Source organism: Macaca thibetana, chromosome 11 (assembly GCF_024542745.1).
Source record: "Macaca thibetana thibetana isolate TM-01 chromosome 11, ASM2454274v1, whole genome shotgun sequence".
Classification (NCBI taxonomy): domain Eukaryota; kingdom Metazoa; phylum Chordata; class Mammalia; order Primates; family Cercopithecidae; genus Macaca; species Macaca thibetana.
The window spans coordinates 106,878,108-106,905,458 of NC_065588.1; the positions used below are offsets into that span (position 1 = coordinate 106,878,108).

General features: G+C 42.6%; 4 protein-coding genes across 4 annotated transcripts in view; 1 reads left to right on the plus strand and 3 right to left on the minus strand.

Annotated features, from left to right (window-relative positions):
* Positions 1-27,351, minus strand: part of GPN3 (GPN-loop GTPase 3) — a 637,401-nt gene that overhangs the window by 272,013 nt on the left and 338,037 nt on the right. The gene's annotated exons all lie outside the window — the stretch shown is intronic.
* The window catches only part of VPS29 (VPS29 retromer complex component), a 444,410-nt gene that overhangs the window by 232,458 nt on the left and 184,601 nt on the right, over positions 1-27,351 (minus strand). The window lies entirely within an intron of this gene.
* LOC126931527 (peptidyl-prolyl cis-trans isomerase NIMA-interacting 4-like) overlaps positions 1-27,351 on the plus strand; it is a 773,797-nt gene that overhangs the window by 214,820 nt on the left and 531,626 nt on the right. The window lies entirely within an intron of this gene.
* On the minus strand, positions 2,564-27,106 carry PPP1CC (protein phosphatase 1 catalytic subunit gamma). The gene is made up of 8 exons (XM_050749851.1): positions 26,717-27,106; positions 14,155-14,286; positions 12,468-12,698; positions 6,873-6,977; positions 5,135-5,358; positions 4,798-4,932; positions 3,863-3,923; positions 2,564-2,958 (listed from the first exon to the last, which is right to left on the minus strand). Exons 1-8 carry the CDS (start codon positions 26,769-26,771, stop codon positions 2,888-2,890), a joined length of 1,014 nt encoding a protein of 337 aa, XP_050605808.1. The 5' UTR covers positions 26,772-27,106; the 3' UTR covers positions 2,564-2,887.

The window sequence follows — 27,351 nt, forward strand, 5'->3', positions numbered from 1 at the left end:
GAACCATGCGCTAATTCAGGGATGCACTAATGCACGTACTCATTCTATTTGAGTCGTAGGCTGAAGGTGTTGATAGTCCATCATTTCCACTCTTCTGAAGCTCATACATCAGCAAGCATGAATGAAAATGACTTCTGCCTGTGCCTGGATCAAGATTTCCTAATAAACGTTCCTGTGTGTTGCCATTGGTTTAAATCTTAGGACTATTCATCGGTCTTATATGAGGGCTGTTTCTGGAATGCTTGTGAGTAAGGCAAGTTGTAGATGTTTTGGTGGGCTAATACAATCCCATCGGTAAGTATTCTAGTTATCCCTATTCTGTGGGTGAGAGAAGGAAACCAAAGCCTGGGGCAGAGGGTGCCATGTTCTTCTAGTGTAGGCTGATGTATACATCTGATTTGCAGGACTGAAAAAGTTCTTATTCATCAAAACCACCCCTGCAGATTCAAGTTAGCCGGTACATGAGGTTGAGTTTTGGGTCTTTTCCTCAAGATAGGAAAATGGAGACATGGCACTTCAAACCTATACTAACCCACTTCCTGGAAGCTTTCTTTAATGTTCTACAGACCCAAACATAAGGAAGACATTCCTTCTTTGTTCTGATGCGGATCCTCAGCTTTGTCCCCTCTACTACTAATTCCAGGCGATACTTGGATTACGTGGCCCTTGTCTCCGTGTCTCAATTCACATGGCAAGTCTGCAAACTGCCAAATAAACCTAAGGTTTTTCATGTAGCACTTCCCTGCAAGGTTCCCTTGTGTTTTCTGGCATCATGATGCCTTAACTTCATAGCTTTTATCTTCACTTCCCAGCAAACTGAATTCCCTTGCAAACTCTCATCACAGTCCCACATTGAGAAACGTGACTGATATTCCTTTCCATCAGTTTAAATTCTGTGCCTTCTTCATGGCTCAGCACTCAGTAATTTTTTCCTAGTCCCTGTGCTCCATATCCCATTTATGCATGTTACTTGAGAACTCTGGCCTTAAATCAAGGTACTTCAAGAACAAGGCTTGTATGTGAGCATCTGTGCCGTCCACTGCAGCTAGACGTGGGCAGGCCTAATTTGTGTACCAAATCAGCGATTTCAATGGGAGGGTATTACATAGATGACTGAGCAACTAAGGATGCCTATCACCTGCCTTTCTGTATGCTGTCATCTTGTGATCAGGAATACTTGACAAAAATAAAACAACCATTTACTAGAATAGTATCACACTAATAATGACAACTTCCTCTTTCCTAGTTCTTTCTTTTGTGTATGCTGGAAACATCTATGACGCTATTCCCTTATGCAGTAAATGCTCAGACATATTTAGCTATCCATGGCTTGGTATCAGGTCATAAGAGGGCCGCAAAGCAAAGGCAGGTGACACTTCAAACTCAGCCAACCAAGATGTGCAAAGACACGAAAGAACTGGGATCGATAAGGCAACAAAAAGCAAACATTTAAGCAAATACCACCGAGTTGAGCATTCTAAAGACACCACACAATTTCACTCAACATTCACAAATGTGAGACAGCTACTGCTATGGACGTTTCATAGCTAGGAACAGTGGCTCAGCATTCAGGTCACTCACTCAAATTAGGTAGGAGGGGCCAGGACTTGGGTTATCACACACACCTCAAGTTCTACTGTCACACAGATTTCAAATTGAGTCTCTCCTAAGGATCTCAGGTCCAAAGACTAATCTTGTCTTCTACTTGACCAATCAATGTTCCTTAAGAAAATTTTGAGCCAGATACCACACTCCAATAATGATATAATCCAAGTACAGCAGCTCAATTTTACAACTTCATAGCATTTTGAAATCCTAGTGTCAATTCATTAACGTTCAGGATATAAAGATGGGCAGAATTTGCCTTTGACACAATTATTGTTCATTTTTTTCTCCTATGGTCAAAGAAGTCTGGGAGAGTATTACATAAAAGTGAAACAGCACAAGTTTGGATATTGTCAATGTGGAGCAGGAAGGTCATGAGGTCCCCCTTCCCTCTTTGATGGGAGCAGGGCAGGGTGCAGATGCCTCAGGACCGGAGCCTGTTAGCAGAGGGGAGTCCACGGCCCTGTGCTGTTCTGTGTCCTTCAAACAGTTCCTCACTAGGTCCTCTGCCAATGCCCTCAGGGAGACCACTTTGTAACAGAAAAAAAAAGCTTTCCAAATGACATGCTCTTCACTCATTTTTAGCGTACCTCTGAGAAATTAAGATATATACTTATGACAAAATATGACGTGATACTGTGTTCCATATAAAACAGGGAAGGGGGAAGAGATCAAAGAACTGTGCATGAAAATATAGGTGGCTGACTCAGAATAATGAAGTGAGCTGCTTTCAAATTCGCCACTAGGTTCAAGAGAACCAGACAGTAAGAAAACTATGGACACAGACAGATTAATCCCCATCTCCCCAAACGGTAGAGGAGGAGGATCATTCCACCTCATCACTCTGTTACATGAATAGCTGTCTCCAGGTTACAACTCAGAGTATTAGTATCTGTATTATAATCCATCTTTGGAAAACAGACTATATGAAAGAAGACAAAACCAAAATGCAACCATGTGGTTTCCAGAGCAATTTATTCAGGAAAATCTATTCAATATGCCATCAACAGTTCTCCTGTGTGTATTGTGCTGATAAATAGACACTGAGAGGATTTAACAAGTTCATCATTTAATAAGTCTGAATTCATTTTCACCACATGGTATTGTACACGGTCATCTGCTGAAACAGATTTCTTTTTTAACAGATCTTAGTTTAAAAAAAGTCATAGATACTGTGAGTTCTGTATAAACTGGTGGACAGTAAGTTAGTTCCTTTGTTTTAACTTATAAGCCTCAACTTCACCGCAGAATAAAGAATGTAGGCCAAAGAAAGCATAATCGGTCACTCGTATAGAACAGTATTGTTTCTATAATTTGAAGCTTTCTGAATGGACGGGTTCAGGCCTGATGCAACTGTAAAAAGATTACTTAATGAATAGACTATATGGAAATTGTACAAAATGTTATTACCTTTAATCATTAGTAGCTTAAACAGCACTATATCACTAATTGCTATTCAAAATCAAAAACCTGTTTTTGAATCCCCGAGAAGGCAGCATGTGTACACAACCATACCACCTTGTACTTAGGGGTGTGCCAAAACGTAATTCAACAGAAACTTTGGCTTTAGGAAAGAGTCACAAATATTTAAAAGAATGGCTTTAATCGTCATTTTAAGTATACGGTAGGGGAAAAGTGTGCTTTAATTAAATATACATCATACCAGTGATGCTGGCAAGGTTGAAAGTTACTCCTAATGTTGATAGCTATAAAAACTAGTTTGTACATAACAAGACAATGAGAGGAAAAAGCAATCCCTTTGAAACAAAATTATCAAATAAAAAATGTTCACAGTGGTTTGTATCAACAGTATGCATTTTATGACAAGAACATGTACAGATTTGGAGCACCCTAGGGCTCTCTTTATGTCCTAAAGAAAACGAGCATTTACATGATTATGGGTTGTACTGAATTTAAAAAGATCAACTGTACACTTACTCCTTAGACAGGATAAACTGTCCTGGGGTGTACAGCTTTAACACCATCATTAAAATTGTTTGCAAAAGGAAGAGAGAATTAAAAAACAAAACACTTTTCTTTTTGGAGTGAAGAGTCTCTCATTCGCTGTTATAACCAGCAAATGCCATTCACTAAATCAAAAACGGAAGGAAGGGCCCCCACAAACACAGATCTATCTGAGCAAGCTGACCAGTACACATTACAGTCTTAAAAATGAAGGTTATATACTCTATGTTACAAGTCCCAACTAGGCAGTGTCAAAATGACATCTATTTCTTTGCTTGCTTTGTGATCATACCCCTTGGAGGCGTTACAGGTCTCGTGGCATTTGGCTTCTTTTTCTCTGCAGGCTTTAAAATCTGGAGAGATTCAAAAGACAGTTCATTTAGGAAATATACTCAACCCCAAATCTTAAAGAGTCCTTACATTTCATTCAGATCTTTTGTTCAGATGACATTTACAACTGCCCCAACAACTGTAAAAGCCTCCCTAGCATATTAACACAAGCTAAGTTGACATGTAAACATTTAGTAATTAAGGCTATGATGACAAGATAAAAATCTATGATCTGGACAAATTATTTTGTCTCTGAGTACTGGTAATATCTTTAGCTATTCCTTCTGATATAGGGGAGAAAGTTCTTTACAAAAGTGTTTCTCCAACCTGCAGGGGATTCTTGCACAATCTTTGGAATTTTGAAAGCTGCAAGTTCTCTGACAATTGGTAAAAAACAACAACAACAACAACAACAAAAAACTTGCAAATGAGAAAAAGGCTGAGGCAGATTCTAAATAATGCTTTTGTGCCAACTGAAGGCCAAATGATGTCGTGGTACATTAACAGAAGTTTTGTGGAAATTAGACTAGAGGGCAGAACTAAGTAAACACATAGCACGAGGCACTCAGTACTTTTCACATGCAAGTGGTGATTTAATTTTAGCTGAACATTACATTGTCATTATGGTTTTAGATCTACAGTAAAACAGCCATAAGCATAAGGAGCCAATATGCAATGCAAAAAAATCATAATTAAACACTGGGAAAAGGTGCCATAATTAATTTTTTCTTTTACAAGGGATCCACACATTATTCAACTATAACACACACTGGTTAAGGGAAAATAGAAACAGCCTACTTAGCATAAATGAACACTAGGCAAAAAGTGGCAATTATATTTTTCAACCAGCAAAGTGCAAACATAGTAAAAGGAAATAATGTTGAAAGCATGCTCTACCTGAAAAGAACACATTAGTGTTTCATCCACACTCATCATGGCACCTGCATTGTCAAACTCTCCACAATAATTGGGCGCAGAAAACAGAGTGACCAACTGCCTCTTTGCAAAAAATTCATATCCATCTTCAACCACCTTCGAGAGAAAATTTTTTCAGTATAAATAGGTGCAAATATTAGGTAAGTAAAACCACGTTTCAGTTTCCCATTGAGCCTGATATCTTGTGTTCCAGAAACACTTTGTATAAATAAGCAATACCTACCCACCAAAATCAACAAGGAGAATCTGTGCTCACACACATGCTCTTAAGTGTACATGTAAAATTCAAAATCAATACCTGATGGGCTCTACATATAAGATCCAAATCATGCTTATGGAGAAATTTTGCAACCACTTCTGCACCAAATGTGAAGGACACTCCTCTGTCATTTTCACCCCAGCCTAAGACATCTTTATCGGGGTCAGACCACAAAAGATCACAAAGAAGACCTTGATCTGGTACATCAGTTGGTCGCATAATTCGCCGAATCTGCTCCATAGATTGAAGATCTGGTGATAAACCTATTCAATGAGGAAAAGAAAAATGAAGAAAGCAAAACTTTTAAAAGGATATTACCCCTTCAAAAGTTCCATTTGTCTACAGAGAGATTCAATAATCCTGACACAAAAACTGAAATCGGATTATATTTTATTTACTTTTGGTTAAAAGAAAAAAAAACACACACACACAGAAAAAGGACAACTGGATACACACTAGAATTATATGCAGTAATGCATGGGGTGCTGCAGGTTTAAACAGTACATGGAGGCAGTTATATTATACAGAACACTGTAAAATAAAATCCAGTGATTTAAAAAACTCTTCTACGGGCTTCCCCAGTTGATGACAATAATGAGCGATGTTACGATTGATGGCTTATAATGACTGAGCTGAGAAGATAAGGATGCTCAGTGAGAGGTAGTTCTCTAGGAAATCTGCACTATTCATAGACCATTAAAATCTACAAGAGCTTATTGTATCGAGTTACAATATGGGATGCATATTATAAGAGTTAAAAACCATGTATCCAACTCTAACAAAACCTGTGTAAGTATAGAAGCACAGAGATAAAAGACATTATGTTGGCTTTTTGATGGCTGATTAATTTCACACCATACATGAAAAGAAATTATCTTTGCAATTACTATTTTAATTACATTATAGAAAGCACAACCACTGAGCAAAGAAAAATAGCTTATAAAATATGCATGTATATATTTTTAGAGATAGGGTCTTCCTCTGTTGCCTAGGCTGGAGTGCAGTGGTGCGATCATAGCTCACTGCAGCCTTAAACCCCTGGGCTCAAGTGATCCTCCCGCCTCAGCCTCCCAAATAGCTACAGCTACAAGTGTGCACCATTACACCTGGCTAATTTTTAACACTTTTTCTAATGACAGGGGTCTCGATATGTTACAGGCTGTTCTCATATTCATGGCATCAAGCAATCCTCCCACCTTGGCCTCTCAAAAGTGCTGGAATTACAGATGCGAATTACTATGCCTGGCCAAAATAACTTTTAAAATCCAAGTCAGAGAAAGTTCTGAGAGGATAAAAAACAAACAAGGCAAAAACTATTCACCTCTTCAGTGTTCTAGAGGATCCCTGGCACAGCAAATTACATATTGTTTATTTTATAGTTAAAAATACTTTTCCGAGCCGGGCACGGTGGCTCACGCCTGTAATCCCACTACTTTGGAAGTCTAAGGCAAGAGGATTGTTTGAGCCCAGGAATTTGTGACCAGCCTGGGCAACATGGTGAGAACTCATCCTTACAAAAAATAAAATAAAAATAAACATTTTCTGCTCTATTTTCAATCCTAATTTACAGAGTCTAGAATTCCCTGTAATAAATCAGTTCCTTAAGATTTTTATCCAAGTAATCCTGGCTGTATCGGAGTGACAATGCAATGCAACACATCAACAAAGGAGAGTGTTCTGTCAGAGGAAGTCATCCTAATGGTAACTCACAAATGTTAAAGTGTTCATCCTTTGGAAGGGATCAAAACCTATTTGGAACAAAAATCAGCCCAACTACCTCCATGACAGCAGAATATCTTCTCATCCACGATGGCTGCTATCGGTAAACAGTTAAAACAGTCTGTGAAAGTTTTCCATAGTTTAATGTTGTATCTTCTTTTACCTGTGATTAAAAAGAGAGTATTACTGTTCCGTAGGCTCATTCTCTCAGGATTAACTTCCCCCAAAGCAAGATTCTGGGTGCTTTTTAAGCAAACGAAACTATGTTTTTATTAAGAATCTTAATAAAACCGTCTTATTTTAACACTCTTTTAAAATAAGAGCTGGGCGTGTGGGTCAGACCTGTAACCCCAGCACTTCGGGAGGCTGAGGTAGGAGGATCGCTTGAGCCCAGGAGTTCAAGAACAGCTTGGGCAACATAGTGACACCCCATCTCTTTAAAGAAAGACTCTCCTGGAGGGAAGGGGTTTAGGAGAGACACATCTGATCTAAAAGCAATGACTTACATTTTCACATGAAATCTTTTTAAATTCCATAGAAGTATGAAACCAGAATTCCAGATTTGATAATGATTAAGGATTGCCATCAAATCCCAGGAATTATCTGGTAGCATCAATTCTGTCTGAAATCCAGTATGCTTTGTCCAATCTCACCGCAGCTAGTTCCCTAATTCTTAAGGCGATTACGAACTTACACCATGTGGCATTACGACCTTCCTTCTGAGGAAGCCTGAGTTAGCACCCATCCCCCATGTACTCCCCTCAACAACCTACAGATACCAGAGGATCCCCAGGCCTCAGTGCTCTAGCAGGAGGCACAATGATCACACGGCAGTGGTGCCTCTCACAGGCACTACAGGGCATTTGTTTCCAACACTGCACAGACTCCACATGCTCCCACAGGCCTGATGTCACAGGGTGGTCACGTTCTCTCACCAGCACAGGCATCCACACATTCTGGAGTCAGAGTGCAGTTCTGACAGAAATATGCCACTATGCACTGTTTCTACAGGAAACTGATGTTCTGAGTTTAAAACCTACTCACATACCTTGCAAGAACAAATTTATCTGGATTGGTTGAGGACTGTCCAATTGTCCAGATGCCTTTGTTTCCTGTACCTTACTATACTAAGCACAATCTTTAAAAACCAACAGTTTGGCCAGGCGGGGTGGCTCACATCTGTAATCCCAGCTCTTTGGGAGGTCAAGGCGGGCAGATCATCTGCGGTTGGGAGTTTGAGACCAGCCTGACCAAGATGGAGAAATCCCTTCTTTACTAAAAATACAAAAATTAGCTGGGTGTGGTGGTGCATGCCTGTAATCCCAACTACTTGGGAGGCTGAGGCAGGAGAATCGTTTGAACCCAGGAGGCGGAGATTGTGGTGAGCCTTGATTGTGCCATTGCACTCCGGCCTGGGCAACAAGAGCGAAACTCCATCTCAAAAAACAAACCAAACCAAACCAAACCAAACCAAGAGTTTGTCCTTAGTCTCTTCCTGGGGACTACAGGGACATCGAAAGGTTTAAACCTGTACCTCTCCTTTGAGAGTTAGGGCCAGCCCAAACAACTGACCTGAACCACACTTCCCACCCTGTAATGCAAATCAAGCAGTCTAGGGAGTTTAGCACAGGGCTTGAAATGTAATGTAAATTCAACAAATGTTTGCCTTCTCTCTGCAGAGAAGAGTGTTATCTTTTCTCCTAGTAATTTCTGGTTTCTCAATGACTGGGTCTAACTCTGTGGGTCACCCTGTTGCGCATTTCTTTAGAGGCTACTAACTCCTTCACTGGAGGGGTTCTGAAAGTTCAACAAACTCCTCCCGCCAGGCTGAGGAGGCTGAGGCAGGAAAACTGCTTGAACCTGGGAGGCAGAGGTTGCAGTAAGCCAAGATCGCACCATTGCACTCCAGCCTGGGCAACAAGAGTGAATGAAACTCCATCTAAAAAAAAAAAAAAAAAAAAAAAAAAAAAAAAAAAAAAAAAAAAAACCAACAAACTCCTCCTTACGAAAGGCTGATGGGCAATCTGCAAAAACACCACCTCCCATGTCCAACAGCAATACTACTACTAACCACCACCACCACCACAAGATGAGTATCCTTAATCCAAGATGCTCCAAAATTTGAAACTTTTTGAGCACTCACATGATGCTCAAAGGAAATGCTCACTGGAGCATTCTGGATTTCAGATTTTTGGATTAGGGATGTTTAACCAGTAATTATAACACAAATATTCCAAAATTAAAACAAAACAAAACAAAACACAAAACTCTGAAACCTGCAACACTTCTAGTCCCAAGCATTCCAGGTAAGGAATACTTAACCCGTATTATAAGAACAGGGCTGCTGCCTTAGCCCCCCAGTGATAGTGACTTCCTCTTTCCCCAAGGTCAGCTTCACTTTTGGATATTTTTTTTTTTTTGAGGTGGGGTCTCACTCCGTCACCCAGGTGGAGTAAAGCAATGTGATCTCGGCTCACTGCAACCACAGCCTCCCGAGTTCCAGGGATTCTTCTGCCTCAATCTCCTAAGTAGCTGGGACTACAGGCGTGCACCACCACACCTAATTTTTGTATTTTTAGTAGAGATGGGTTTTCACCATGTTGGTCAGACTGGTCTTGAACTCCTGACCTCAAGTGATCCACCCACCTTGGCCTCCCAAAGTACTGGGATTACAGGAATGAGCTACCATGCCCAGCCTTTGATTCTTTAGTTATGCCACAAACTCCAGTTTCTTCTCTTGCCGATTTCTGCTGGCCTCTCCATGAAAAATCAGTTTGCTTCCTCCTTTTGCCTCTCAGCACTTGAAGCGTGGGGCTGTCTCTTTCTCTTCTCTCTTCATATCCTCCCTAAGGCCACCTCAAACCACTAGGAACATCTGGGTCCCAAAAGGTTTAACCAGGGTAATCGTCTAGCTTCCAAATCCTAAGATTCTGAGCCATAACCTGTAATGCAGTTTCCCATTACTGTACATCAGACAGCTCCGGTAGCAGAAATGGATCAACAAACACTCCTGTTTTACCCAACAACATATACCTCAGCCTTTTCATCACATTTGCAAAATTTAAACAAACAAACAAAAAAGAAATGGTAGTATAAAGTACTTATGTACCTGGAAAACAGGCAGTGGTTTTAAAATTGTCCCATGAAAATCAACATTTGAATACAACTTTTCATTTTAATAAAATTAATATATATAATATATATACTAAATGTCTGCAAGCCTTCAACCAGAAGCCACCTATGTCAAGGGCACTTTTATGCCCACAAGTAGACTGGATGGCAAATTGTATCTGCCTGATGGGAGAGAGGATGCTTGAACACAAGATCTATAAACTGTGTTGATGATCAAACAGGAGTCGAAATTGATACCAACCGACACTGATCTTCTAAGTCATTTTAAAGGCCTCTGCATTGAGTAGAAACTGAAACTGATGCAGCTAGTATCATTACGTTAGGATAGAAGTCACAACAATGAGGTCAAATGGATTTGAATTCATCAGTGCAAACAGGAAAAGTATTTGCTGGGCTAACAGTTATGTAAAAGGAACCCTTTCTTAACTCAAGAGTAACACTTGGAATAAGTATCCAAAACACAATGTTGCCTGGGTGTGGTGGCCCATGCCTGTAATGCCAGCACTTAGGGAGGCTGAGGTGAAAGGATTGCTTGAGCCCAGAAATTACAGGTTGTAGTAAGCTATGATCCTACCTCTGCACTCCAGCTTAAGGCTCTGTCTCAAAAACAAACAACAACAACAAAAAAAACCCACCACATCTGCCTTGTATTTCACTACCTAAGGAGTAGTAACTGGCTTACTGGTACTTCTTTGACACAGAATCCCTGTTAATATCGAATATCTTTCCTGTACAGGTTCAATGGTATCAGTCAGTCCAGAACCCACAGAATTTTTGTCCCTGATCATTCCTGCCACCTCATCTTACCAGCTGGATCTCAAGGACACAGACCAAGCAAACATCCAGTTGTGGGAAAGGGTGGTAGTAGAAGGGCTCAGTCTGTGAATATAATCTTTCTAGGATGCACTTCTAACAAATGTGCTAGCTCACTGCATCTATGTGAATTGAGATGGAAAAACACACATCTGGAGACTCTAAGTTAGGATGTGGTCTAGGGGAGGGCCACAGGGACAACACTTTGCTGATCTCCCTATAATCATATTAGCAAATGCCAACTACCTGAAGTTCCTTAACCACCCCTTCACTCCAAACCTGAAACCCCTCCTGGCAGAAATAAGCACAAAAGGAAGGTGAAGGTAAAGATTCAAAACCTTTTCTGACGTAAAACCCTTTATCAAACTGATTATTTTCAAAGTTTTTTTTTTTGATACGGAGTCTCACTCTGCCACCCAGGCTGGAGTACAGTGGTGTGATCTCGACTCACTGAACCCGACTCCCGGGTTCAAGCGATTCTCCTGCCTCAGTCTCCCAAGTAGCTGGGACTACAGGCATCTGACACCACGCCTGGCTAATTTTTGTATTTTTAGTAGAGACAGGGTTTCGTCATGTCGGCCAGGATGGTCTCGATCTCTTGACCTCATGATCCACCTGCCGTGGCCTCCCAAAGTGTTGGGATTACAGGCGTGAGCCACTGCGCCCAGCCTATTTGCAAAGCTTTAAGAACTGTGTTTTGTCAATAGTCAAATCAAAGTGCACCTTTAAATAAACAATCCAAAATGAGTCACAAAATGTGTAAAATACTGTAAAAATAATCTTTGTTCAGCACATTTTAGTTTTAGGAAAGTTATTGCCATTCTTCCTGGGTGCGGTTATGCCAGAGGAGAAAAACCATAATAATTTCAAAAACTAATTATTTACACATTGCAAGATTCCATTTGCATGCAATGTTCTCTAGCAAAGACAAAAAGTAGATTAGTGGTTGCCTGGGGGCTACGGTGAGATGGTCGCGTTAACTATAAATTTACTACAAATCACTGAATTGTATACTTTCAACAGATTAATTTTATGGAATGAAATTACATAATAAAGTTGCTTAAAACTATTTAGAATGGTTCTCAGATTTCTACCAAGAATTAAGTTATCTGTGAATACAACAATTTACATCTTAAAGAAACCACTACCATGATCATTATTTCCTAATCTGATCATCACATCATAAAAGAATCCAAGACCTTATTTTATTATAGCGGCAGTGTTCTTTTTCTACCCAAGAGAGAAAAAACTGGCTGGGCGCCATGGCTCACACCAGTAATCCCAGGACTTTTGAGTGGCCTAGGTGGGCAGATTCCTTGAGTCCACGAGTTTCAGATCAGCTTGGGCAACAAGGTGAAACCCCATCTCTTCAAAAAAATACATGAATTAGCTGAGCGTGGTGATGCATGTCTGCAGTCCTAGCTACCTGGGAGGCTGAGGCAGGGGGATCGCTTGAGCCTGGGAGGCAGAGGTTGCAATGAGGTTAAGATGGTGCTACTGCACTCCAGCCTGGGCTGTTAACAGAGTGAGACTCTGTTCCCCCACCTCCCCTAAAAAGCTAAGTTAAAAACAAGTTGATGAAATAGAAAACATGAGAGATGATACCACTGCATCTAAACTCTCACAATTCCTAACAGAAGTATGTGATAATTGTTTATGATAAATATCTTAATTTCAATAACTTCCTGAGATATAGAAAAGTACTTACATTCATCATAAAATCCATAAATTCTGTTGATGCTGGCACATTCATGGTTCCCTCTGAGAAGAAAAAAATTCTCAGGATATTTGATTTTGTAGGCCAGTAAGAGGCAGATCGTCTCCAATGACTGCTTTCCCCTGTCCACATAGTCCCCAAGAAACAGGTAGTTGCTTTCTGGCGGGAAACCACCGTACTCAAAAAGTCGCAGCAAATCATAGTATTGCCCATGGATGTCACCTAGAAGCAAGAATTTTGTTACACAGTGTTCCCATACTTACAGCTCAATCCACTAACAAAGCTTTAGAAAGAAATTCTTTAAAAATTCATTGTACAATGGCATTGACCTCTAGTAATGAGAGTTTAATTGGACAGTCGACACTAAGTAATTTCCAAACTGGCATCATATTTAGTTCAATTGAACTTAATAAAATTTTTAAGTATATGTGTATGTCCAGAACCTCACACAAAATTCAACTAATTAAGAATTTATTCTGTGGAAAGGGTTATTATGTCCAGGCATGCCCTCTTGCCAAGTAACATGGTATTCCTTTCAGGATGACTGATCAATATCAGATCCCTGATAGCTCAGTCTCTAGGTACTGTGTCAGCAGAACTGCTGCACTTTTAGCGAGCCTTGGCCCAGTCTGAGCAAAGCACATACACACGACCCCCATCCCCCACCCATCAATGCATTTAGCTTTCAATTTCTCCCTGCTAGATAATGCCAAAGAACATTTTACTTTTAAAAACATGAACACAGGCCGGGCGCGGTGGCTCAAGCCCGTAATCCCAGCACTTTGGGAGGCCGAGACGGGCGGATCACGAGGTCAGGAGATTGAGACCATCTACACGGTGAAACCCCATCTCTACTAAAAAAATACAAAAAAATGGCCGGGCGCGGTGGCTCAAGCCTATAATCCCAGCACTTTGGGAGGCCGAGACAGGCGGATCACGAGGTCAGGAGATCGAGACCATCCTGGTTAATACGGTGAAACCCCGTCTCTACTAAAAAGTACAAAAAACTAGCCGGGCGAGGTGGCGGGCGCCTGTAGTCCCAGCTACTTGGGAGGCTGAGGCAGGAGAATGGCGTGAACCCGGGAGGCGGAGCTTGCAGTGAGCTGAGATCTGGCCACTGCACTCCAGCCTGGGCGACAGAGCAAGACTCAGTCTCAAAAAAAAAAAAAAAAAAAAAAAAAAAAAAAAAAAGAACACAAAGTTTTATCAATGCAAATATGCTATAAGAATATATTACGCAAATGAAAACAGTTTAGTTTTACATTGAGTTAAAACACAAATTATCTGCTTCCATTATGCAGAAAACAGGACCACAAAATCAACATCAAGGAAGTTCTACTTTTAGTTATAACCAGTGTTGCTTTAAACTTAAAACATATTCCTATACATCTGTGTAGTTCAGACCTTTCCTTGGCTCTCCATTCTTAGTTTCATTTTTTCTTCTGCAATGTTTATTCCTTCAGCAAAATATTTTTTTTAAAAATCTGAAGTATATCTAAGTAAACTAAGTCCATTAGAGGTATTTATTCTAAAGCTACTATTTAACTTAATTTTTAGTAGTTCCAAGCTATTCACAAACAGGAGAATGATTCTGCTAGCTAATACAAGGTCATCAACATATTCTTGACTCAGTTAATCAATCGCGTAACCAAAGATAACTTGTGTGCCCCAAACTTACCACATATTTTGAGTGGTGCTTCAAGTTCTAGTAGGATAGGCTGACTGAGAAAGATTTCACGAGATTTTAAACACAGTCCTCTGATTTCATTCTCCTGAAGCTGGACGTTCTTACCAGGCTTGGACCCTCTCACTGCAGAGGAGAAAAACCGCAATTAGTCTAATGAAGCCAAAATACAAAATACAATACAAGATTTAGATAAATGGGCAAAAACATGGTTTAACTAGCTTTCTCTGAGTTGCTTCATTTTCAGGACACTTAAAATAACCATGGTTTTATTTATTTTTATTATTATTATTTTTTGAGACGGAGTCTTGCTCTGTCGCCCAGGCTGGAGTGCAGTGGCCGGATCTCAGCTCACTGCAAGCTCCGCCTCCCAGGTTTACGCCATTCTCCTGCCTCAGCCTCCCGAGTAGCTGGGACTACAGGCGCCCGCCACCTCGCCCGGCTAGTTTTTTGTATTTTTAGTAGAGATGGGGTTTCACCGTGTTAGCCAGGATGGTCTCGATCTCCTGACCTCGTGATCCGCCCGTCTCAGCCTCCCAAAGTGCTGGGATTACAGGCTTGAGCCACCGCGCCCGGCCTAAACATGGTTTTAATGTCTAATTAGAATCTTAAAATATTAGACAAGATTTAATTGTATCTTCGATATCAAGTAAGACTTCTTTTATAGTATTCCAAAAAAGGGGCCATCCTGTCTCTGCGAATGCTATTAGAAACAGGACTGGAGGCCGGGCACAGTGGCTCACACCTGTAATCCCAGCACATTGGGAGGCCGAGGCGGGCGGATAATGAGGTCAAGAGATCGAGACCATCCTGGCCAACACGGCGTGCACCTGTAATCCCAGCTACTCGGGAGGCTGAGGCAGGAGAACTGCTTCAACTGGGAGGCGGAGGTTGCAGTGAGCCAAGATTGCGCCACTGCACTCCAGTCTGGTGACACAGCGAGACTCTGTCTCAAAAAAAAAAAAAAAAAAAAGAAAAGAAAAGAAACAGGATTGGAAATACTCAGAACCTTCCCCATCAGTGTTTTTCAGAGGACCATGGGACCATGGGTATTTCCTCCTGAGAATCTCTGATTTAATTTACCTATGAAAAAATGTTTGTGTTGTTTTCATTTCATTACGAAAATGTTGGCTGGGCGCGGTGATTCATGCCTGTAATCCCAGCCCTTTGGGAGGCTGAGGCGGGTGGATCGCCTGAGGTTGGAGTTCGAGACCAGCTTGGCTAGCATGGTGAAACCTCGTCTCTACTAAAAAATACAAAAATTGGCCGGGCGCGGTGGCTCAAGCCTGTAATCCCAGCACTTTGGGAGGCCGAGACGGGCGGATCACGAGGTCAGGAGATCGAGACCATCCTGGCTAACCTGGTGAAACCCCGTCTCTACTAAAAAATACAAAAAACTAGCCGGGCGAGGTGGCGGGCGCCTGTAGTCCCAGCTACTTGGGAGGCTGAGGCAGGAGAATGGCGTAAACCTGGGAGGCGGAGCTTGCAGTGAGCTGAGATCCGGCCACTGCACTCCAGCCTGGGTGACAGAGCGAGACTCCGTCTCAAAAAAAAAAAAAAAAAAAAAAAACAAACAAAAATTAGTCGGGAGTGGTGGCACATGCGTGTAATTCCAGCTACTCGGGAAGCTGAGGCAGGAGAATCGCTTGAACCAGGGAGGCAGAGGTTGCGGTGAGCGGAGATTGCGCCATTGCACTCCAGCCTGGGCAACAGAGCAAGACTCCATCTCAAAAAAAAAAAAAAAAAAAAAAAAAAGAAAATGTTGGTTCGTTGTACTTATTTTGCCATGCAATTTCTGGGCCTGCATTTGTGTTTATGCTCACGTCTGTAGCAAAGGATGTCAGTCATGTGCTATACTGTAAGAAAGCACGTTTCCTAATAATTTGAACAGATAAGGTAATAATGGGAGAAAGAAATCACTGCACAGCATGGGGCATCCACACCACCAGAGCACTTAGGGTTCTTCTACCAAAGTACAAACTTTGCAACAGAGCTCACTTGTCAGCAGGTAGGTAGTTGTGGGAAAGAAATTTTCTGGCTGGGCGCGGTGGCTCAAGCCTGTAATCCCAGCACTTTGGGAGGCCGAGACGGGCGGATCACGAGGTCAGGAGATCGAGACCATCCTGGATAACACGGTGAAACCCCGTCTCTACTAAGAAATACAAAAAACTAGCCGGGCGAGGTGGCGGGCGCCTGTAGTCCCAGCTACTCGGGAGGCTGAGGCCGGAGAATGGCGTGAACCCGGGAGGCGGAGCTTGCAGTGAGCTGAGATCCGGCCACTGCACTCCAGCCTGGGCTACAGAGCGAGACTCCGTCTCAAAAAAAAAAAAAAAAAAAAAAAAAGAAATTTTCTGTTTTTGTTCGTCATAACAGATTGGACAGTCATTAGATACAGATAAAGTAGCACTAAACTGCTAAATGTACCTTAATTTTACAGTTATAAAGTTCACTTTTGGACCCCAAAATATGTAACTAAGTCTCATTCTGATAAAAATGTTATACAACAAGAAGCAATAAAAGCATAGTAATGATAGTCTTCGAGGAAAGATATGAAACAGATGCATATTTAATAAAATAGCAACTGAGCAACAAATAATGTTTTTTCCATAAGTGATTTTCTTTTTCTCTCTAGACATACATAACAGAGTTAGGACTCAAGAAATACTCCCTGTGAAAGATGGGATCCCTGCTTCATTGGCCAGAAAATGCCAATCATTAGTGATTTCACCACAAGTTAACCAAAAACTTGGGCACAATGCCCAGCAGGAAGCTTTATTTTTGGCTAGGAAAGAAATCCTAGAAGCTTCCGGTTTCAACGTGAATTTTTTTCAGCAGAGTCCCACACTTATGAATGAATAGCTGACTTTAAGTCTTCCAGGAGAATATTTCTGTGATAATTGGCTCATACCATATAATGGCAGGCTTTGTTTTATGAATGCTATTGTATTTAGTCAATGCCATCAGATGAAATCAATGTTGCTAACAATTTTTTTTGGCTTTGGAAGCTCTCCACTGTCACCTTTGAACATAACTCCTTTATTCTGTTTCTCTGTTTGTCCTCTGGGTGGGGACATTCAGAGATCAGTAAAAAGCAAAAGCAATACTACCAACAATTTAAAAATTCTTCCTCTTTTTGGAAGAAGCCTGGTACCCAGGCTGGAGTGCATGATCCTAGCTCAATGCAGCCTCAACCTTCCAAGATCAAGTGATCCTCTTGCTTTGGCTCCCCCAAAGTGCTGGGATTACAGGCATGAGCCACTGTACCTGGACTTAAAAATTACTCTTCATATTAAGACTAGATGCAGCTTTTTCAGAACAAAGATTCATATTTAAAGAATGGTGCTTATGAAAAACATCAACAAACATGGTCTGAAAGCTTCTTAAATTCCCTACAATTAGCGGAAGGAAAAAAGTTATATAAAGATAGAAACTGCCAAAACCGTCTTCCATCAGTTATTATACAGCTGCTCAGCCTTTAGACACCACAGACACCACACTTCACCCTGGAGAAAAGCTTCTCTCATCCATCTCCTCTCCCCTCACAAGCTTGCTGCATGCTTTTTGAAAGGCTCTCTCAACATCAGGTCACTACCCACCACCCCCACCTCCACCATGCTTGTATTTGTTTTATACTTGCCAGTTTGCTTCTGCCGGCTTATCTGGCCCCACTGGTAGAATGCAAACCCACTGTAGTAAAACCCACAGCAATAGCCCTGCTCTGTAGCGTACACAAGCCATAGCCAGCAAGCAGTAGGTGCTCAAAATCTGTTGCATGACTGAAATCTGGATAAATCTTTAAGTAGTGTTGACTGGTGGCACTAGAATTAAACACACATTCCAGACTATATATTTATTTATTTAGAGACGGAGTTTCACTCTTGTTGCCCAGGCTGGAGTGCAATGGCATGACCTCGGTTCACCACAACCTCCACCTCCCAGGTTCAAGCAATTATCCTGCCTCAGCTTCCCAAGTAGCTGGGATTACAAACATGTGTCACCATGTCCAGCTAATTTTGTATTTTTAGTAGAGACGGAAGGTTTTCTCCATATTGGTCAGGCTGGTCTCGAAATCCCGACCTCAGGTGATCCGCCTGCCTCGGCGCCCAAAGTACTGGGATTACAAGTGGGAGCCACTGTGCCCAGCCCAGACTATATACTTTTGATCAGCAAAAAGCATGTTTCTGTGCTATAAAATTACAAAACAATAGTGCCTTTTGCTTACCAGGCTTTATTGGAGTATTTTTCAAAGTATGAAAATCTAGAATTACTCTTAATTTTCACGTTGAATTGTCTAACAGAGATTTCAAATGCGGCTTATGGGGCTTGGCAGTCCAAGTGAACATTGGAGAGTTCTTAAAAGTTGTCATATCAGGTTGGACGTGGTGGCTAGTTACTGTGGAGGCTGAGGCAGAAGAATTGCTTTAACCTGGGAGGCGGAGGTTGCAGTGAGCTGAGATCGTGCCACTGCACTCCAGCCTGGACATCAGAGTGAGACTCCATCTCAAAAAAAAAAAAAAAAAAAAAAAAAAAAAAAAGTTGCCACATCAGCCAAAAGCATACAAATTCACTTCACTATGTTTTTCTTTCTTTTTTTTTTTTTTGAGATGAAGTCTCACTCTGTTGCCAGGCTAGAGTGCAGTGGTGCGTGATTATGGCTCACTGCAACCTCCACCTCCTGGGTTCAAGTGATTCTCCTGCCTCAGTCTCCCAAGTAGCTGGGATTACAGGTGTGCGCCACCGCGCCCAGCCCACTTCACTACTTTCAATGTCCATCAAACAGTTATTTACTCACTGTAGTTAACATTTACCGAGCACTTATCCACTAGGCACTGTACTAAGGGCTTTATGTTGCCATTCAATCCTGTCAACAATCCTAGGAAATCAGGCACTGTCATCTCCCATTTTACAATGACTTGGTCCAAAGTCACAGAGCTTAAGGACACGAGGACGCAATGCTAGATCTATTGGTGCATCCACCATACCACCCTCCCAATTAAGAATCTGTTCTACATTGAACTTCAAAACCAAAGAAGGCCGGGCGCGGTGGCTCATGCCTGTAATCCCATCACTTTGGGAGGCTGAGGAGGGTGGATGACCTGAGGTTAGGAGTTCAAGACCAGCGTGGCCAACATGGTGAACTCTCATCTCTACTAAAAATACAAAAATTAGCTGGGCATGGTGGCACACGCCTGTAATCCCAGCTACACAGGAGGTTGAGGCACGAGAATCACTTGAACCTGGGAAGTGGAGGTTGCAGTGAGCCGAGATTGTGCCACTGCACTCCATCCTGGGCAACAAGAAAGAAACTCTGTTTCGGTCGGGAGTGGTGGCTCACGCCAGTAATCCCAGCACTTTAGGAGGCCAAGGCAGGCAGATCACCTGAGGTCAGGAGTTCGAGAGCAGCCTGGCCAACATGGTAAATCCTGTCTGCACTAAAAATACAAAAATCAGCCGGGCGTGGTGGCAGGAACCTGTAATCCCAGCTACTTGGGAGGCCGAGGCAGAAGAATCACTTGAACTTGTACCCAGGAGGCGGAGGCTGCAGTGAGCCCAGATGGCACCATCAACTCCAGCCTGGGGGACAAGAATGAGACCTCATCTCAAAAAAAAAAAAAAAAAATTCCGTCTCAAAACAACAATAAAAAAGCAACACCAAATTCGACCTAAGGATGTGACTCTTCAGTAGAAGTATCAATATTTCTTTATCTGGCTAGAAAGGGAGATTCAGGAAAATGTATTATTACTGTTAAAAGCGAAGGTTGCTCTGTAGAAATGTATCTGATCTATTTTTCTGGCAAATCACTGGCATGAGCATATTATAAAAACTTCCACACATTTTTATTGAAAACAAACTGGTAAAAAATTTAAATTATAAAAGAACAGCAGCCAGGTGCAGTGACTCGGGCCTATAATCCCAGCACTTTGGGAGGCCGAGGTGGGAGGATCACTTGAGCTCAGGAGTTGGAGACTAGCCTGGACAACATGGTGAAATCCAGTCTCTACCGAAAATACAAAACATAGCTGGACATGGTGGCATGCGCCTATAGTCCCAGCTACCCGGGAGGCTAGGATGGGAGGATCACTTGAGCCTGGGAGGTAGAGGCCGCACTGAGTTGAGACCACACCACTGCACTCCAGCCTGGGCCACAGAGTGAGACCCTGTCTCAAAAAAATAAATAAAATAGCATTGGTGATTATTTACAACACCAGCTCTTTCTCATAAGCAATACCAACTTTTGAAAGTTAGTTGCTGGCAACAAGCAAAGCAAAGATGGAAACTATGGAAGGAAATTTAAGACAAGTTTGAGATTATTTATGAGGAATAAAAAAGTATTTTCCTTGCCACAGAAATGCCCCTTAATTGTTTAAAGAAAAACATATTAAAGAAATAGCACACACTAAAAAAGCCCTAGCTGAATTCTAATGAAGTTTCAGAACCCAAGAAAGGCACGAGTGGTATAAAAATAAGTCAACGAAGATTTTGCTGTTTTAAAATAATCCTGTTAAAAAGTAGGTGATAATTTTAACAATATGCCACATCATATTCATTTCAGTGAATCAACAGCCTCATGATATTTGACAGATTTAGGAAAATAAGACTCAAATCAAAACAAAAAGTAAGTATTTCCAACATTAAGCATTCCCATAAACAACTGAGTTCTTTTCTGCAAAAAGTATATCAAGAATCCTTTGGGCCGGGCATGGTGTCTAATGCCTGTAATCCCAGCACTTTGGGAGGCCGAGGTGGGTGGATCAGCTGAGGTCAGGAGTTCGAGACCAGCCTGGCCAACATGGTAAAACCCCATCTTTACTAAAAATACAAAAATTAGCAGGGCATGGTGGCACGTGCCTGTAGTCCCAGCTACTCAACAACTGAGGTTGAAGCAGAAGAATCGCTTGAACTCGGGTGGCGGAGGCTGCAGTGAGCCAAGATCTTGCCACTGTACTTCAGCCTGGGTGACAAAAGTTCAAAAAAAAAAAAAAAAAAAGAATCCTTTAGTTTCTCTGCAAAGTCACCAGCAGGAAGACTTCCACGTTCTGATTATCACAATTGTTTCCACACCCTGCCCTCTCCCCATCCTGACTTTCCTAACTGATGGGGTTATACTTCGGGCATTGAAAAGTGACACTAAGGCAGGGAGCTGTGGCTCACGCCTGTAATCCCAACACTTTGGGAGGCTGAGGCCTCCCTTGTGGCCAGGAGTTCAAGAACAGCCTAGGCAACGCCCGTCTTTAAGAAAAAAAGAAAAAGAAAAAAAAAATTAGCCAGGTGTGGTGGTGTGTGCCTGCAGATTGAGCTAGCCAGGAGGATGAGAACGAAGAATCGCTTGAACCCAGGAGTTCAGGTCTCCAGCCTGGGGACAGAGTGAAACCCAGTAAAAAATAAATAAAAGTGACACCATTTTTTTCAAGACAGATAGGATGTAGCTGCAAAACACTGTTCACTGTTCTCAATAAAGCATCTTGAGTTTTCTACACCTAGAGTAAAGCCAATCCATTAAAAACTTCAATTTTCCACAGTCTAAGAACACATTTTGGTAATACACCACTGAGTAGACTCTACATCTGACCCTACATTTTGAGTTTTCATTTGCTGTAAGCTTTACTGTCGGTGACAACCACTCCCTTCTAGAAGAGGGATGACAGTAAACCCCAGTGAAGTGGGGAAGCTGGAGAGTTCAGACAAATCACCAAGATCCATAAATAAATCATCTGTTTTTGATGCTTTGGATACAGAGGTATGACCTTAAAATGTAAACTCAAACTCTGTCCTGGAATTCCATAAGCTCCATGGAAATGAAATCTTTCCTTCTTGGTCTTGAATGACTTTCCAGTTCTTTATCTACAAAGCGACTGACACCCAGAATATTAACTCCTTCATATTTCAATCTCTAAGGTCAACTAATGGCCTCGATTGTAAATTAAGTTAAATGGTGAAGTCCACATAATACCAATAATTTCCCTGCTTCACAATCAGAGATCCTCACCTAGTCAAGTGGGCTGACTGGTACTGTGATTCTGCACAACAGGTTACAGGTTATAATAGGACTGTGCTTTCTTTTTTTTTTTTTTTTTTTTTTTTTTTTTTTTTTTTTTTTTTTTTTTTTTTTTGAGACGGAGTCTTGCTCTGTAGCCCAGGCTGGAGTGCAGTGGCCGGATCTCAGCTCACTGCAAGCTCTGCCTCCCGGGTTCACGCCATTCTCCGGCCTCAGCCTCCCGAGTAGCTGGGACTACAGGCGCCCGCCACCTTGCCCGGCTAGTTTTTTGTATTTCTTAGTAGAGACGGGGTTTCACCGTGTTATCCAGGATGGTCTCGATCTCCTGACCTCGTGATCCACCCGTCTCAGCCTCCCAAAGTGCTGGGATTACAGGCTTGAGCCACCGCGCCCGGCTGGACTGTGCTTTCAAAGACATCAAATCACCTCACTAATTTCCACAGCTGACCACTGCTGGGCCACAACTTCATGTCCATTTGCCCAGTTCTGAGGAGGAATGCCCAGGCCCGGCTGGACTGTGCTTTCAAAGACATCAAATCACCTCACTAATTTCCACAGCTGACCACTGCTGGGCCACAACTTCATGTCCATTTGCCCAGTTCTGAGGAGGAATGCCCAGGGCTCTGCTCCTGCGTGTCACATCCCCCCCAAGCACAACAATGTCACACACAATTCTGTCAGATTTCACTGCTGCCTCCTGCTACTGACAGGCAAGAGGGCACTGCGGGCACAAGGAGAGTAATCCTTTTTGAATGCTGTGATTTAACAAAGAACTCCTGCAAGCTGCAGATCATCTGTCTCCAACAGAGCTTTCCTGCCTTGCCTAGGAGAGGAAATGGGCATACAACCAACATGCTGATGGGAAGGAAGGGCAAGGGCTAACACCAGAGTTCTTATCAATGAGGGAATTAGAAATTGGTAACTTGGATGTGAGTGTAAAAATTACCTTTTCCGTAAACAAATAATTTCAGGCTGGGCACCATGGCTCATGCCTGTAATCCCAGCACTTCGGGAGTCTGAGGTGGGCAGATCACTTGAGGTCACAAGTTCGAGACCAGCCTGGTCAACACGGAGAAACCTCGTCTCTACTAAAAATACAAAAACGTAGCTGCACGTGGTGGTGTGTGCCTGTTAATCCCAGCTACTTGGGAGGCTGAGGTACGAGAATCGCTTGAACCTAGGAGGTGGAGGTTGCAGTGAGCCGGGATTCCACTCCAGCCTGGGTGACAGAGTGAGACTGTCTCCAAAATAAAATAAAAAATTAAATAATTACAGATGTTCATTAGGAAAGATTACTTTTGTTTTTTTGGTTAGCATATTAAGAAAGCTTCCCCTTTTTAAACCATTATGTTTGTCCTTTATTATCTTTAGGACCAGGGACGGCTAACCATCAGAATATGAACATTTTATACTGCACCAAAAAGTTGAACACATGGGTTATTTAAACAATCTTAGAGTTTCAGAATATCTGAACACTCCCTACCTTCAGAACAACCCTTATATATCAGAGGATTAAATGTGTAAGCACTTTCTGTGAGCCAGGGCAGAGGTCGTATTTAAACCAATAAAACAAGTCAGGCAATTCTGCAGAACCTGACATGGTCTTGCAGTTTGACAATGGCCTTCTTCAAAGCAAAGATGCTTCTTGCAAACCAAGATGTGAAGTATTACAACCACCTGCTGTGCAAGAAAAATGCTAGCCTCCATGGCTCCTTGAAGGAGGTCATTTACAAAGTAAAACTGCCCCAAATCCCACTTTTCTTCAATACATCAGACCAAATCAACAGCTGGCTTATTTTCTCTCAAAATGCCGTTTTACTGTCCGTTACACTAAGGAGTTAACAACCTTAAGGTTTTATCATCAGCAAGGCAGAGTTTGGATAAAAGCATCCATGGTGGGTTGCAGAGGTGATGCCATTACTTACAGAAACATTCAGGAGTTCAGAAAAGAAAAGAACTGCAAAGTTAGTGACTAAGATCTAAACCAACATGCTGTTTTTCTTAAGACTTCACTTTTCAGTTAGCTTTTTAGTACTATTACTGAGCTACTTCTCAACTAGCTTATACTGCTCTCAAGCTTAAAAGATCAATTCTGAACACGTGAAAAAGTCTACCAAGGTCACAAAAGTCATATTGCCTCTACTTTCAGATATACTTACATCTTAAAGCATTTAAGGGGAAAAAAAAAAAGGTTTTGGGGGCATTACGAAAAGCACAAAATTCAGGCCGGGCATGGTGGCTCATGACTATAACCCCAGAACCCAGGGAGGCCGAGGTGGGAGGATTGCTTGAAACCAGGAGTTTAAGAACAGCCTGGGCAACACAGACTCTCATTTCTATTTTAAATTATTACATTTAATTTTTTTAAAATAAAAAACTTGTAAAGCACAGAATTTATTACCAACATCATTTAACTTAGATATCTACATATCCTCAATGGATCATCTTCAAATGTTTCTCTGCCAATTTAACACCCACGAGAAAAAAGGAAATTTAAGTATACTTTGCAGTTAGCCTATTCCCAAGGCATTAAAATGCACTGCTTTATTAATTTCAGCAAAAAAAGAAATATAAGAAAACCTGGTTTTCAAGTGCCATATAAACAAGAGGAACTATTAAGAAACAATGATCTCATTTTAGATTTATCATTATTTACTAGGCAAACTACTTATTAGGATTGTAATGATTAAAATTAACAAAAGCTATTTATGAATACAGAGGCAGTTATGGGCAAACCAGAACTTAAATTAGCAAGTCTTAGATGATCTTAAAATTCTAATTTAATTAGATTTAAAATTCTAATGTTTCTAATCCATGCAAATTCCAACTTTTCCTGTTTCCTCAGAGAAATAAAGCCACACATATCCCTGCAGAGATAAGCAGAATTTTAAAATTTAGAAAGAAAATATTTAACAAAAAATTCTTTTCTTACAGCAAACTATTTTAATCAGTTTCTGACCAACTGCTGCCTCAAATAAAGAACTATATTAACTAGCATGAAAAAATATGGTTCTTATATAAATACCTGACATTAAAGGAATGACAAGGTTTTCACCTACAACACAAGGTTTTCACCTGCAATAACATTTCAAGAGCATTTCAGGGGTCCTTAATGACATTTAGTGTTTTTTTTAAAGACAGCATAAAAGGAAAGAATGCACAGATTAAGAAAAGGACGAGATATTTTCAGAGTTTCATTTTAATAACTTACTTTAAAAGATCTGCAAATTCTAACACTAGAGCTGTCATGCCCTCGACTCCACCACTCACAGCATTTATAGTCCAGTAATATTTTAGGACTATAATAAAGGCAAAAAGCAGTTAAAACTGCCAAGTTCCCATTATGAAGTGTCCAAGTTAAGGGGTATGACTGAATTCTTACAAAGTCTTGGATAAGATGTTAGCATCTGTTGACATGCCCTTGAATCTGAAAGCAGCTCATTTCAGCTTCCGTCTTTAAAAGCTGAACCTCGCCCCTCTCCCACATCAACATGAATCAATTGCCAGGCACCTCACCAGTCTTAGATGAGCCGAAATTTAAACCTTTCTATTAACCTTTACTAAACCACTGGCCCCCTTCCTTCAGTGTTGTCTGTAGCGAGTTTTACTAGCTCCCGGCTATCTGGGTTTGAAACCCAACTCACTAACTGTGTGACCTTGGTTAAGTGACTTCATCTCAGTTTCTTCTGTAAAATAACAAAAACAACAAAAAAATGCAAATATCTTGCAATGGGTGGGAGAATATGAAATCTGTGTTAAGTGCTCAAAGAATGCTTGACACACAGTAAGCCCTTTAGAAGCGCCAGTTATAATTATTACAGTAATAATTTCATGGACGCAAAGTGCTCAGGACAGAGCCTGGCACATTGGAAAGATAACGATACCGTCAGCCTTGCTGACTTCCTGTTCAGATGCACGTTCAGGAAAAGAGCGCGGAGACCTCTCCAAGATTAGAATAACTTAAAAGGATTTGGAGGGCAGGCGAAGACAGGTTCTCACACCTCTTGAGACATGAACGCTTGTTACCAAGCAACAAGAAATGGGCCCCCCAAGACCCCAGAACCACGAAAAATAAAAGCAAGCAGGAAAAGAGCCCCCAAACCCGGTGGAACTCACGCCCTCATCAAACTGCCTTCCGTGAGGACGAGCACCGAAAAGTCCATCTCGCACAGTACGGCGCACGCCGTCCAGGAGGCTGGACTGGGGCCCCCAGCCCAACAATCGCTCCAAAGACCCGTCTGGTGTGCGAGGGCAAACGGGTAGAGGCGGGAAACATGGGGGTGGGGAGCGGAGTTTTCAAATTCCACGGCCGGGAGAAAGCCTGCATCCTCGTGCAATGAATGAGTGGAGCCTGGAGGGTCCGCGGCTGGCGACAAGTTGGGGATCCCAGGCTGGCCTCCCTCCAGCTGCAGCCCCCGGCCCGTGGGCCAACTCGAGAAGCTCACTTCCCACGGTGCTGCAAGCCCAACCGGCCTCCCAACTCCCCTCCCTCGAGCCCCCGGGGCCGCCTGCCGCCCTCGGGCCCGCCTCCCCCTTCAGCCGCCCGCCGCCCCCCTTACCTTCCAGCAGCCGTTGGATGATGCTGTCAATGTTGAGTTTGTCTAAATCCGCCATCGCCTTCCCACCGCCGACCCTCCCGCAGCGGCGCCGCCGCCGGCTCGCGCCCGGGACTCACACCTCCTTTCCCACGCCACGAGCAGAGGCGGTGGTGGCGGCGGTGGCAGCAGCCGCGGCGGGTCCCCCCCCTGCCGCCCCGCTCCCTGCTTCCTCCTTCTCTCCCCACTGGAACCACGAGAAGAACAAAATGGCCGCCGACTCCTTAGACAGCCTCGGGCGGCGCACGGATGCGCGCGGGGAGTGCAGCGGCCCGGCCGGGACTTCTTTATGGGCCATAGGGCGCGCGGGAGGGGGCGGGGCCCGGGCGCGGGAGGGGGCGGGGCCAGGGCGCGGGGCGGGGCGGGGCGGGGCGGAGATGGTTGAGCGCAACTGCGTCCACGCGCGGGATCCTTCCGCCAAACGGGCCGAATAAATAGGCCCGCCCCCGACAGCGGGCCCGAGAGTGAGTTGCAAAGTTGCATGCGGGAGTTGGGTCTGGGGGAGGAAATGCAGCTGTGCATACTGCCGGTTGCGGCCATCGCCGGATCTTGTACGTTGAGGCTAGATGTTTGCAGACCTGGCCATGTGGGAACTCACC

Excerpts from the sequence above, each read along its gene's own strand:
- PPP1CC (XM_050749851.1), bottom strand. The coding sequence starts at position 26,771 with ATGGCGGATTTAGACAAACTCAACATTGACAGCATCATCCAACGGCTG. Across the intron at positions 6,978-12,467 it reads TTATGGATTTTATGATGAAT|GTAAAAGAAGATACAACATT; the intron begins GTAAGTACTTTT and ends TTTTAATCACAG. Across the intron at positions 2,959-3,862 it reads ACCTGTAACGCCTCCAAGGG|TTGCATCAGGCCTGAACCCG; the intron begins GTATGATCACAA and ends ATCTTTTTACAG.